General features: G+C 43.9%; 1 protein-coding gene across 2 annotated transcripts in view; it reads left to right on the top strand.

Moving 5' to 3' along the window:
- The first annotated feature begins 1,320 nt into the window (after positions 1 to 1,320).
- PHKA2 (phosphorylase kinase regulatory subunit alpha 2) overlaps positions 1,321 to 14,043 on the top strand; it is a 76,079-nt gene continuing 63,356 nt past the window's right edge. For both annotated transcript variants that reach the window (XM_080794724.1, XM_080794725.1), the window contains exon 1: positions 1,321 to 1,849. In XM_080794724.1, the coding sequence (XP_080650850.1) occupies positions 1,772 to 1,849 (78 nt within the window). In that variant the 5' untranslated portion in view covers positions 1,321 to 1,771. The remainder of the gene's footprint in view (positions 1,850 to 14,043) is intronic.

Raw genomic sequence — 14,043 nt, 5'->3', positions numbered from 1 at the left:
AATTTCAAACTGCTGCAGTGGCAATGCTGAAGCTCACACTTGTCAATGGCAGAACCGGAATTTGAATTTAATTTGCACTGACTCCAAAACCTAAGTTCTTACAAAGAAATTAGATGGCAATTCAGAGAATAGTGAGGGCTTCTAGGAGGGGGGAACTGAGTTGACCCTTAAAGGATAGGCTTCAGGGGTGCCTGGGCCGCTCAGACGGTTAAGCGGCTGCCTTCAGCTCAGGTCATGATCACAGGATTCCTGGATGGAGCCCCTGCAAGGGACTCCCTGCTTAGCGAGGAGTCTGCTTCTCCCTCTTTCTCTGCCTTTCCCCCTGGCTCATTCTGTCAAATAAATAAATAAAATCTTAAAAAAAAAAAAAAAAAAAAAGGATAGGCTTCAGATAGGCGAAGAGGAGGAGTGGCCTACTTGGTCAAGCTTACAGTAAATCCATGGAGACTAGCAGAGGGCTTCTGAAAATTACATTAGCCGAGCTGTCCAGTGGAACAGATTTTGTTGGAAAATGAACACTGGGTCAAAGACTGAACTGCAGGTAATCAGCCGCTACGAAAATGCCAATTTCACGCTACTGTAGGCCTGTAGGAGGTGGACTGCAGGCCTGACTTCCAGAACGGTGATCAGGGACAGGAACTACAGGAAGCGAAAGGGGGAAGGGGGTGTGCCCCCTTTCCTTCCCTGAGGGGCCACACTACTCGGCTTGCGCTCAGTGGTGGAAACTGCGGGGGAGACGCGGTCAGATAGATAATTATGATCCAGCCCAGGTGGCCGCGGTCGGGGGGCCAACTTCTCCCGCCTCCCGTGAGGTTGACTGCCCATTCCCCGGGCCTCCCGGCAACTCGGGGAGGAACCCTGGTACCCGTCTTTCATCTCCCCGATTCCGCGGGCTCCGCTCCGCTGCGGGGGCGGGGCTGGAAGGCGGGGTCGCGGATGCGACTGTGAGCTCCTCCCAGGACGGGGCGTGGCCACAAGCGACCGTATTAGGGGCGTTGTGCGCCTCCGGCGAAGCGTTCCCCTAACCTTGTTCCTCAGGCCCGGCTCCGCGGGTTCCGCTCCGCGGCGGGGTGGAGCCGGAGGCGGGCCTAGAGGTGGGGCCTGGGGCGGGCCCAGGGCGTCCAGGTGGTCACCGCGGAAGGGCCTGTTTCCCTAGCCTCCCCTGGGGTCGCCCGCCGGCGGGGAGATAAGGGGCTCAGGGAGGCAATTTGTTCCCGCCCGGAACAAAATAGTCCGCTACTCCTGTGGGCCACCCCCTTTTTTTTCCCCCTCGAGCCGCGACTCGGAGGGTTGGGTTCCGCGGCGGGGGCGGGGCCCGGGGGCGGAGCGGCAAGTGGGCTGCGGCCGGCGGGTAGGCTAGCGCTGGCGGCCCGCCCCGGGGCCCCTCCAGACTGCTCGAAGACGTAAAAGGCCCGCGGGGCTCCTCGTTGTCTCACGTCCTGAACCTAGTTCCCTGCGTCTTCCGCAGGGCTGTCCGGGACCAACGGGTGTGGAGAGCGCGACCGGCCTGGTCCGGGGAGGGTCCGCCTTAGCGCCCGCCCTCATCGCCGCCCCCGCGCTTTGCAGAGGAGTGAAACTCTGGTTGGCTTGCTTTCCAATCATACTTTGGTTCTTTCATTTTAAAAAGTCTCGACCGCCCACCGCCGGGCACTGTCCCAAGAACTAACCCAGGCTGTAGTGTTTGGGAACGAGGCCCGCTCGGCGGCCGCAGTTTCGGGCGTCCCACCTCTGCACGGCCCGTCGGGCGCTGCGGCCCCCGCAGCACGCGGAGATGAGGAGCAGGAGCAATTCCGGGGTCCGCTTGGATGGCTACGCGCGGCTGGTCCAGCAAACCATCCTGTGCTACCAGGTAAGGAAGGACCACCCGAGCTGTCCTCTCGTAGCACTCGTTCCCCTACCCAATCCCCTCCCGGTCCTGAGATTTCGCATTTAGGAGGTTTTCTTTTTTAAATCCGGTGCTTGCCGGCCAGTGATTGCCCCCATCCCCATTCCACCCCATTCTCTTTCAGGGGACCGAAGGGCTGTGCGGCCCTTCACACAATTCTCTGACCTTTGTTGGGGTTCTAAGAGCCCCCCCCCCGCCCGGTGTCCTGGGTACAAAAATGCGCCTTTTTGCATTGACTGTTTTTTTTGGGGGGGGGGGGTCGAGAGAGGAGGTGTGTATAGGATGGACAGAACGACGAAGACGGTGAACTCCGGACTGCCAGGGCGGTAGACAGGAGTGAAGAACCTCCTGAGGTTTGCATCCTGCTCCTCCAGAGTGTGGGGCAACTGTTCTTGCCCCTCCCGTAAGTTACCTTGTTAGAGACCCACGTGCGAGGGCCGTTAGGGATTACTCTGGTTGATACTTTACAGATGAGGAAACTACAGGCCAAAAAGGTTAGGGCATGTAGCAGGGTCAGAGCCAAATGCAGGTCTTCTGTCCCCAAGTTCAAGGGGGGACCTGTGAGACTACCCATGTGGTCTGAGGTACGAATATGCCTGCTGTTCTGTATTACTGGGCTAAAGTTCTATGTAGGCCCATCATGTAAGACCACTGGACTATTTTTATTCCTAATGAAGACAGCGGCTGTGTCCCTTTCCCTCAATCAGCAGCAACTATTAATAGGACCTCCCTGTCCGAGAAAGAGTGGCATTCCATAGTTAGAGGCTCAGCCTACATGTCGAGAACCATTGTCATCCCCAGGCCACTGACCATTTTCCCTTCTTAGCCAATTTCTCAGTCTTATTTCCTCATTCATGAAATATTTATTGTGTACCTATTATATGCTAGACACTCTGTCAGGAGCTGGGCTTACAAGGAAAAATAAATGCTTGTAGTGCAATGAGATTTATGCGTAGGGTATAGTTCCGGAGTCTTTTGTCTGAGCTCTTTGGGGCCAGGTGTGGTGTGCAAGGCAGAAATGTTTGGATTTTCGAAAGGTGTAATATGCATATGTATTCTGTAATAACTGCAGTGGGCAGCATCCCTTAATCAAACACATTTTTTTCACATCCGAATGTGAATATTCACACCAAGTAGGAAAAGTAAAGACTTACAATAGCCTCACGTCAGTTCAGGTCACCCTTTTGTCACCAAGCTTGCTGCAAACTTACGAAAACACTTTAGATTTTCAGAACTTATTGGCTTTTAAAATTGCACATGAAGGACTATGGTCCTTACTTGGGGAGCTTAACCCAGTTTGGGGAGCAGGGATGGAGTCCTGGAAGAGATGACATTAAGTTGAGAATTAAAGAGTTAGGCGGGCAAATGGTGGTTAATTTTTGCCTTCCTGACTGGAGTATGTATTATAATCACATCTACAGACTGTTTTAAAATTGAAGTTGGAAGGTTTTTCCCTGCCTTACTGTGAGGGAAGTGTCTGTAAGGAGAGCTGATGAAGCTTGGTTCTTGTGTCACACCTGTGTTTGTGTACCCAGCTCTACCTTGAATGACCTATTAGCATTTACTCAACCTCTCTTAAGTCCATGGCCTCATCTGTAAAATGGGGACAATAACACCTACCTCCACAGAGGTATTGTGAAGAAAAAATTAGTGCCTAGTACGTTGCCTGGCATCCAGTAGGCAATCAGTAAACAGCGCTATTGGTGGTGTTATGACTTTAATATAGGCCACAAAAACCTAGGCCACATGTCCTCACCTCACCACCGTGGGCCATGTTACTCCCTTTCCTGAAGGCCTTGGTAGAACTACTAATTGCTTTTCGGTCTATCAACGTAATTCTGTCTCTGCATCGATGCAGTGAGATCCTTAAGCACAGAGGCCTCATCAGTTTTGTTCCTTTTGTGTTAAGCAGTGTTCCTGGCACATGAAAGGTACTGTGAAGCCCTTGTTGATAAAATACTTCCAGCAGGCTCTGAGCCATCCTAATGACCCAGCCATTGATCCAGGCTTGCCTTCTCTCAGGAGCAAAAGAACAGTCTTATTAAAGCAAATTTGCAGTGTTGGACTTTCCTCTCCAACATTTTAATGATTAAAAAAGAAAAAAAAGGTGTTTCAGCCTTTAGTGGTATTTATTTTGGGGGTAGTTGGTGAGAAGCTCTGGTATTTGTCCTCTTTATGCTTGTGGCTAACCAGAGTCCTCCAGGTACAATTCTGCTGGGAAATCCCATGAGTCTGCATTCGCAGGCGGGCGCTCCTAGCCCCCACCCCCGCCCATCCTGCCCCAACAGCTAGTCTTCACAGTTGTAGATCATTAATCTATTTAGCATCTCATCTTTCTGAGGTCACCTAACCACTCTAAAAACAAATAAGCCACTTAATGCATATTTTACCATAAAGAATGAACGAGCTGGGCTAGTGGTTTCTAAAATTTATGCTCTATCTCCCCATTTCCCGTAGATATATGCAGATGTTTATGAGGCATTTTTCAGTGTCAACTGGTACAAGCTCTGAACTGTTTCTGATTTGCTTTTTATTTTTATTTTTTAAAGATTATTTATTTGAGAGAGATGGGGGAGCATGAGCATGAGTGGGGAGAAGGGTAGAGGGAGAGGGACAAACAGACTCCCCGCTGCTGAGCAGGGAGCCAGCAGAGCGCAAGGGGCTCCATCCCAGGACCCTGAGATCATGACCTGAGCGCAAGTCAGATGCTTAACTGACTGAGCCGCCCAGGTGCCCCTGATTTGCTTCTTAAATTGATTTCACTTGTTAGAAATCATTCAGTGTTAAATATGTCAAACTCCTAATTATTCTTCAGTTTGAGGCAATAGGGTGTCAAACTAATTCCTTTTCCTGTACCTGTGCAAGGGAACAATTTTTTCATTAGTCATTTGTCAAATATATTTGCTACTAAATATTAATTAAATCTTAAAGACAAAGAAGAAAAGAGCTATGTTTATGAAAAGGGTCCTTTTGCAGGTATGATTTTGTGTTTACAGAGAATATAATTGTACATTCCAGGGATTATCTTCAAATAATTATTTACTGAAAAAAAATTCCTAGATTTACTTTGGTCCAGATAATACTAATTTTGTACATTTTTTGAATGTCAGTTCTGTTTGAAAGCTCATAACCAAAAGTGTTAAGTACAAAGTAGTGATAAGAGAATATGGATCAGAAACGGTGATCAAGGCAGTAATTATAACTGCAGATTATTTGGTATAAAAAGCAGATAATTAAGGGAGCAGAAAAGTAAATATTGCTTATTTAGTGCCAATGGAATTTAAAATGAAAAGAATGGGATAATTAAAAGATGGAGTAGGGAACAAGTAGTATTAATAAGAAAGACTAATTTGGGGTAAGTTTAAAAAAGATAAAATTAAATACCGTGAAATAACATGGCAGAAGAATGGAAACCGGGTTAAAGCATTCTTAGGCCTTTATCACGATAAGAAAGAGAGAGGTATTACATTTTTAAATCAAGAATTTCTATGTAATGCTTGAACGTGAAGGGAATATATAACCTTAAATTTTTTTTGCAAGTGTAACTTTTTTTAAAAAAAACATTATTATATTAGTTTCGGTGTATAATACAGTGGTACAACACTTCCGTACATCACCTGGTGCTCACCATGACAGGTGCCCTCCCTAATCCCCATCACCTACATCACCCTCCCCCTACCCAGGAATATATAATTTTTCAAACGCTGGAGGAATAAAGAAAATTTGATCACTGCAAGAGAAGGAAGGAAAAGAGTGCTTAGGGAGAGAGGGAAGTTAAAAAAAAAAACAAACAACAAAGATGATACAAATAAGTACAATTATATTAGTGATCACAATAAATGTAAATGCTTAAATTAGCCAGGTAATATAAATTATTTTTTTTAAGATTTTATTTATTTATTTGACAGAGATCACAAGTAGGCAGAGAGGCGGGGGTCGGGGGGTTCGGGGAAGGGAACAGACTCCCCGCCGAGCAGAGAGCCTGATGCGATGTGGGGCTGGATCACAGAACCCTGGGATCATGACCTGAGCCGAAGGTACAGGCTTTAACCCACTGAGCCACCCAGGTGCCCCGGTAGTAGAAATTATTTAAAAAAATTTAAAGATATATGTGGTTTTTATGAATTTGATTTTATTTGAGAGAGAGAAAGCTTGTACACAAGCGGGGCAGAGGGGGAGGGAGAAGCCAACTCTCCACTGAGCAGGGAGCCAGATCTGGGACTCCTTCCCAGGACCCTGGCATCATGACCTGAGCAGAAGGCGGACGCTTAACCAACTGAGCCACCCAGGTGCCCCAAGATATATGTGGTTTATAAGAGATAAAACAGTTAAGCAGTTGGTTCTTGGTTTCAGCTTAGGTCATGATCTCTGGGTCATGAGATTGAGCCCTGTGTTAGACTCAACCTTTTTTTTTTTTTTTTTTTAAAGATTTTATTTATTTATTTGACAGGCAGAGATCACAAGCAGGCAGAGAGGCAGGCAGAAGAGAGAGAGAGGAGAAAGCAGGCTCCCCACTGAGCAGAAAGCCCAACGCGGGGCTCGATCCCAGGACCCCGGGATTATGACCTGAGCCGAAGACAGAGGCTTTAACCCACTGAGCCACCCAGGCGCCCCTCTTTTTTTTTTTTTTTTAAGGCGAGAGATACAACCTTAAACAGGATACTCAAAGGTTGAATGTAGTTTTGGTTTTTTTTTTTTTTTTTAAGATTTAAATAGTTTATTTATTTAGAGGAAGAAAGAAAGTGAGGAAGAGGGAGAGAATCCCAGGCAGACTCCCCACTGAGTGTGGACACTGTGGTGAGGCTCAATCTCACCACCCTCAGATCATTACCTAAACCAAAATCAAGAGTCGGACGCTTAACTGACTGAGCCACCCATGTGCCCTCAAAGGTTGATTGTAGTTCAGTTAGACAAGATATAGGCAGATGCTAAAGAAGAAATTGGTGTGATCATACTAATGTCAAACAGTAGATCTTGAAATTTTATTTTATTTTATTTTTTTTAAAGAGAAATAATTTTTCTATTAGATTTTTTTTTTATTTATTTGACAGACAGAGATCACAAGTAGGCAGAGAGGCAGGCAGAGAGAGAAGGAGGGGAAGCAGGCTCCCCAGTGAGCAGAGAGCCCAATGCAGGGCTTGATCCCAGGACCCTGGGATCATGACCTGAGCGGAAGGCAGAGGCTTTAAACCACTGAGCCACCCAGGCGCCCCAGATCTTGAAATTTTAAAAAATTCATTATTAGGGATAAAAAATGTTATTATTAAGTGATAAAAGGATAATTCACCAAGAAAATAAAGCAATTTTAAATCAGCAGAGTATAACGGCTTCAAAATCATTGAAGCAAAACTTGACCCAACTGTAGAAGTTAACAAATCCATAATCATATTAAGAACTTTTATACTCCCCTAAGACACTAATAGATCAAGCAGAGAAATAATTAGGACATAGAAAATTGGAGCATCATGAGAAACAAACTCAATCAAGTATACATACGTAGAACTCTGCACCCCACCAATAGAAAATATGTATTTGTTTCAAACTTGCAAAGGTTTTTAAAAATTCATGACAAATTAGGGTATGAGAAAGTCTCAAAAATATTTGAAGAATCAACTTCACGAACACCGCACTTTTTGCCAAAATGCAAGAAAGTTAGCAATAACAAGCAGCTGCTTAATCTCCAAGTATGTTTGGAATCTTACTAAGCCCACTTCTAAATATATCTCTATGGATCATGGATAGATATGTCATGGGGGGGTGTGTGTTTATCTCTAAGAAGAAATTATAATGGAAATTATGAAATACCTAGAACTGAGAGACAGCAGAAGCATTCCAAATACAAATGAGATACAGCTAACGTGGGATTTGAAATTTATGTTTTGAAATAAATATCAGAAAAGAAGAAAGACTTGAAAGTTAAGGAACTCGTCGAGAATAGGATAACAGTACGGCCAAGAAAATAGAAAAAAGGAAATAATACAGGAGCAAAAGTTAGTGTAAGATAACACAATAAGGGGGCACCTGGGTGGCTCCGTGGGTTAAAGCCTCTGCCTTCAGCTCAGGTCATGATTCCAGGTTCCTGGATCGAGCCCCGCATCGGGCTCTCTGCTTGGCAGGGAGCCTGCTTCCCCCGCCCCCCTCTCTCCCTGCCTCTCTGCCTACTTGTGATCTCTGTCTGTCAAATAAATAAAGTCTTAAAAAAAAAAACACACACACACACAATAGGGGCACCTGGGTGGCTCAGTGGGTTAAGGCCTCTGCCTTCGGCTCTGGTCATGATCCCAGAGTCCTGGGATCCAGCCCCGCGTCGGGCTCTCTGCTCGGTGGTGAGCCTGCTTCCTCCTCTCTCTCTGCCTGCCTCTCTGCCTACTTGTGATCTCTGTCTGTCAAATAAATAAATAAAATCTTAAAAAAAAACAAAAAACAAAACACAATAAGGATTGAGCAAACCAAAAGCTGTTTTTTAGTTTTTATTTTTTTAAAGATTTATTTATTAGAGAGCAAGAGAGCATGAGCAGGGGGAGGGGCAGAGGGAGAAGCAGACTCCCTGCTGAGCAGGGAGCCAGATGCGGGGCTTGATCCTGGGACTCTGGGGTCATGATGAGAGCCAAAGGCAGACACCCAACCAACTGAGCCACCTGGGTGCCCCAAAATTTCTTTTTTAGAAAAGACTAATAAATACATAAACTTCTGGCAGGACTGATGGGAGCCGGGGAGGAGGGACAAATAAACAGTTTTAGGAGAAAATGGAAAAATGCTATAAATACTTTTTGACAGCATATTTGGAGATGTTAAATGGACAGTTTTCTAGATCCATGTTAACAATGTTAAGAAAAAATGAAATCCTAATTCAACCTGTAACTATTAAAGAAATGTGTTGAGTCAGGTAAAAATCCTAGTCCAGGGTGGGTTTACAGACAAGGAATGAGGAACATCCAGAAGCTCATTTATTCATTCATCTTCGAAGGTGAAGGAATTTGGCTTTTTTTCTAAGTGGGAAGGGAAGCCTTGAGAGGGTTTTGAGCAAATGAGTGATCTCTGAATAACGCTGGAAAAGAATCACTCCGATACCTTCATAGAATATGGTCTGTAAGGGGTCACAAGGCAAAGCAGGGTGGCCAGCGAGGAAGCTTCTGCAGCTGGAGCATGATCGCTCAGACAAGGGTGGTTGCAGTAGAGCCCGCTGGGAGTGGTGGAATCCGGGGGAAATTTTGCAGAGACAGAATTGCGTGGATTGTGTCTAAGGTGTGTGGAAAAAAGAGAAGTCAAGAATGACTCCTGGGTTTTGGCTTGAGCAACTGGTGGGATGGAATTGACGTTTGCTGAGCCGCCGAAGGTTGCGGAAGAGGAAATTTGGGGACAAAGATAAGGAGTTTTTATCAAGCTCGAGGTGCCCATGAGGCATTCAAGTAGAAACAGTAAGTGGGCAATTGAATATTTGAATCTTGACGTAAGGGAGAGGTCTGAGCTGGAGAGAAAAATCCGGGAGTTGTGTTGGTATCTATGTGGTGTTTAAAAGGTCCTGAGGCTGCATGAGATCACAGGAGTGAGTGTAGACAGAGAAAAGATGATGTTCAAAGAGAAGCTTTACACAAATGGAAAGATCCCGAAGATCCAGAGCAGCTGCCAAGGAAGACTGAGCAGAGGCAGAGTGAGAACCACTGGAGCAAAGTCCTAGAGTGAGCGAGAGGGCTGGAGTGTCGCATGCACGCATGCGGTGGGTGACCTTAAAGAGGAACACAGAGAGTTCATCCATCAAAACAAGAAGGAAGGTGGGGTACATGGGCACCATATTCTCTTTGGATTGTTTCTACTTTTTCAGTGAAACATAGGCACAGTCATCAGCTGAGAGTACAGATAGGAGTTATTGGAGTTTTGAAGAGCGAGGAGCGAGTATAAAATAGTCCTCCCTTCTGAAGGAAACCAAGTATTTTTAATATGATTATTGGACAGCACTGTGGGCCATTAATTTCCAGTGAGTTCCATCAGCACGGTTGTGTTTTTCTCCAGCCCCAGTTAGCTGCACAGGTGCACCCCTAGAGTAGGCAAAGAGTTGGATTTAACGGGAGCTGGGGCTTTGCCCAGTGACTACAGTGGGGTGAGAGGGAGGGAAGGATTAACAGATAACCCTGACCTTCAACTGTTTCAGATAAGAGATAACTCCTCTTATATGGCCAAGATACTGTAGGCAAACAAGATATAACAATAAATAATATTTGTGGAGAAAATTCATGTGTGAATATTGATGTGAAATACAAAATAAAATACTAATAAAATGAATCCAGCAAGGTATAAAAAAATGCATCATAATCAAGTGGAGTTTACCCAGGAATACAAGGAAATTTACTATAAGAAAATCTAATGCAATTTACCATGTTAATAAATTAAAAGAAAATATAGTGTGATCATCTCAATAGGTATAGAAAAGCATTTGATAAGATTCAGCATCTAGGATGATTTTTTAAAAACACCTCTTGGCAAACTAGGCATTCTAGGAATTTGTATTATCTTGATAAAGCATAATGTTTAAAAAAAATCTACAAACGGGTGCCTGGGTGGTGCATTTGGTTAAACGTCCAGCTCTTGGTTTCAGCTCTAGTCATGATCTCAGAGTTGGAAGATTGTCAGTTCCGTGCTCAGCACGGGGTCTACTTGGGACTCTCTGTCCCTCCCTTTGTCCTTACCTATCTCCCTTTCTCATATAAATCAATAAATCTCCCATATAAATCAATAACTAATGTATTGGCAAAAGATCAGAAACCATATCTTTAAAGTCAGGGACCTCAAGTGTCGCCACTCTCACTCCTTCTATTCTGCATTGTAATTATGACCCACATAACAGACCTTTAAAAAAAAATGAGCGGGATGGAGATGATATTTGCAGATGTAAATACCATAGAGAACCTGAAAGTACTGAAACTAGGTTCTCAATTTTTAGAGGAAGTTTTGGGGTGATTAATAAATAACAAATACAGAGGCTTAATCCTGAGAGTCTTTGGAGAACCAGCCACTTATAGTTGATTGGATTTAAGTTTCAATTTGACTTGAGAGCTTGTTTCTATTTGATTAGATAGCAGGTGACATCACTCTTTAGCTTCTGGGTTTGTAAATATTCTCTTTTCATTCCTTCTCTTAATAGCAAAGAGAAGTGCCAGGATAACCAAAAAATATTTTCAGTCCAAGTGTCCTACTTTATTATTTCCCTTTAATCAAGTTGACTCCCTTTCTCATTTATAGTAACTTTATATATTATATTTCTATGATCGTATTCTACAATATAAACTAGCAGTTCATAGAAGAGGAAATTAATAAACATGTGAAATGATGGCTTAACCTCACTATAGTAACCTGGGAAAGTAAAGCAGATCAAAACAATAAATTCAGACTGACATTTGGGGAGCAGTTTCAAAGCAGAATTCTAAGTGTTGACAAGGTTGTGGAAAAGGAGCAAATCTTATAAACTATTCATGGGAAGAGGTATTAGTTAGGATAGGCTAGCTGCTCTAAGTCCAAAATCTCACTGAATAAACACAGAAGTTTATTTCTGACTCCTGCAACAGCCGTGTGTGTGTCCAGGTCATTAAGGGTGTCATCTAGAGATCTGGGCTACCAGTGGCTCTGCCATCTTCAACATGCAGCTCTTAAGGAAGGTCACCCTGGATGTAGACATCTAGCTGGGGGATCAGGAAAGAGTATAGAAGATTGTTTATGGGAGAGTTTTATGGCCAAGGCATGGAAATTGAGTACTTCACTTTCATTCACATTCTTTTGGCTAGAACTCAAACACATGATCACATCTAACTGCAAGGGAGAATGGGAAATGTAGTATAGCTGAAGGCCTAAGAAGAAAAGGAAATTCGGTTAGTGATTAGCTAATAGTCTATGCCATAGAATGTAAGTTACAGACTGTTGACTGGTACAGTCACCTTCGAAAACAATTGGGAGATATTGGTGAAATTGAAGCTATGTGTATCATATGACATAGGAGGTCCCTATGTAGTTCTATATACTAATGATGTGCTCTGGAGACATGTAAATTACCCAAGGAGACACGTACAAGGGCATTTGTTGAAGCATTGTTCGTAAAAGAGAAAAATTCAAAACAATCTAAATGTTCATCACTTTGGGAATGGACAGAGATCTAGCCACACGATGGAATACTATATAGCAGTTAACATGAGTGACCTAGACTTACATGCATCAAATTGGATAGCACTCAGAGATTTAAAATTGAGTGAAAAAAGCAAGTTATAGAAGACTGAGTACAGTAAGCTAAGTGTAGAACTTTAAAAACACCCCAGATAATATTCTTCCTTGCTTAGGGACATATACTTGTAAGAATTTCTAACACGTGGACAGGAAAAATACACTCCAGCTTTTGAAGTAGTGTAGCAGTTCTCAGGAGTGTGGTCCCCAGATCCCTTAGGATCCCGAAGCCCTTTCAGGGCTGAGAGATGGTTGTCTGCTCTGTGCGTTGATTAAAGAAAGCAACCACTGAATGGATAACATTTTTTCCTTCCTGATACAATTCAGTGCCCTGCCTTTTGCCACCACCTACTTCAACTCTTTTGGTTGCCAGGAGGAGGGCTTGTGCTGTACCCTTTTCAGGACAGCTTTTAAAAATTTGAGTGCCAGATAGAAACATTTGAGTAATTGAATGAAAAAGTCCTTGAATCTTCTACTTCCAAATAGAGGACTGTAATAATGCCTATAAGGGAGAGATTTAGAATTCAAGTTTGGCAGGGATCCAAAAGATCATCTGGTTCGATCACCTCATTTCCTTTTACAGCTGAAGACTTCAGCCAAGAGAGTTGAGGGGACCTTTTTCAAGGTCATCCTTCTGGTGCGCTGACAGCCCTGTGATAAGCGCAGTGTCTTGATGGAAACAGGCCAGAGGAATGGAGAGAAATACTTAAGATACACCAGATTGCTGTGAACACTAAATAAACTTGTATTCTCCTGATTTTTGTCTGTTCAGTGAAATTTTAAATAGGCCCTTTCTTTAAATACTGTGATGCAGACATGCTATTTATTTCACTCTATTAGTAAAAGTCACAGAGTGAAGTAAGGATCACGTCTGCCTCACAGTAGGTGGGGAGAACGTAATTTATGTTTATAACATACATGCGGAGTAGTGGTTCCTAATCAAATGAGTTACAAACCTATTTGAGAATTTGATGAAAGCTGAGTGTTTTATTGTCTCCTGAGAAAAATGCTCTCACAGAAATTCCAGGAGTCTCATGGATCTCCTCCTCCCTCCTCCCCACCCTCACCAAAGGGTGAGGTGGCCTCCTAGTAGATCCTCTAGTGAGAGTCCGGATTCAGAGTGACATGTGTGGTCCTTTGGTGTTCTGAACCCAATAGAGTAAAAGTCAGTCTTAGAGTTGAAAATAAACAGTGAGGCCCCCAGCTCTTCTGTTTGGGGGAGACATTACTAGTGTGGCAGCCAGTTATCCCTTGACACCTCAGACTTGAGGTCTTGGCCAGGAGGATCCTAGCAACCCCACTGAGTTTGTGTTCCGTCGGTTTTCACCACACCAGGCTAAGGACTAACATCTCAGTAATCCCCCACCTCGCAACTGGGATTGGCAAGTGAGGCAAAGAAATAAAATGTCTTCAAACGGTGGTCACGTGGTTTGTATAGTTGATGGTACCTAAGGGGCCCACACGGTTTCTGTTAAGTTTCAGAAGTTTTAAGGTGAGTGCTGGGATCTGGGATGAAACTGGAAACAACTGGATTGAAGCGGATGCCCGCAGTACTTGGCTCCTGACCCACTTTGTTTCCTTGTAAGCCATCCTTCAGTCCTATGAAATGGTGCAAAGGCCTAGGCCCAGGGCACGTTGTAATTTGTGCATTATTTGTAAATGCAGAGGGGGAAATCAGATAAGCAGGAGTTTAGCAGAAGACATCATTCGAAAGTTGCACACCTGTGGTCTCCTTAGGTTAAAAGCATATGGCCGTTGCATGTTGGAGCTTAAGTCTTGGCATTATTCTCTGAATGCCCAAGGTTTACATAACAAACTATACAAAATCTATCTTTTAATCTAATGGAAAAAGAAAGTGTGACAGCCCGTTGTCTCAACTGCAGATATAATCATTTGATTTTATTTTTTTCACATTTATTTTTTAAAATATTTTATTTTTTTATTAACATATA

This window comes from Martes martes, assembly GCF_963455335.1.
Source record: "Martes martes genome assembly, chromosome: X".
Lineage (NCBI taxonomy): Eukaryota > Metazoa > Chordata > Mammalia > Carnivora > Mustelidae > Martes > Martes martes.
The sequence above is the reverse complement of the archived record's forward strand: the minus strand, read 5'-3'. Positions and strand labels throughout refer to the sequence as shown.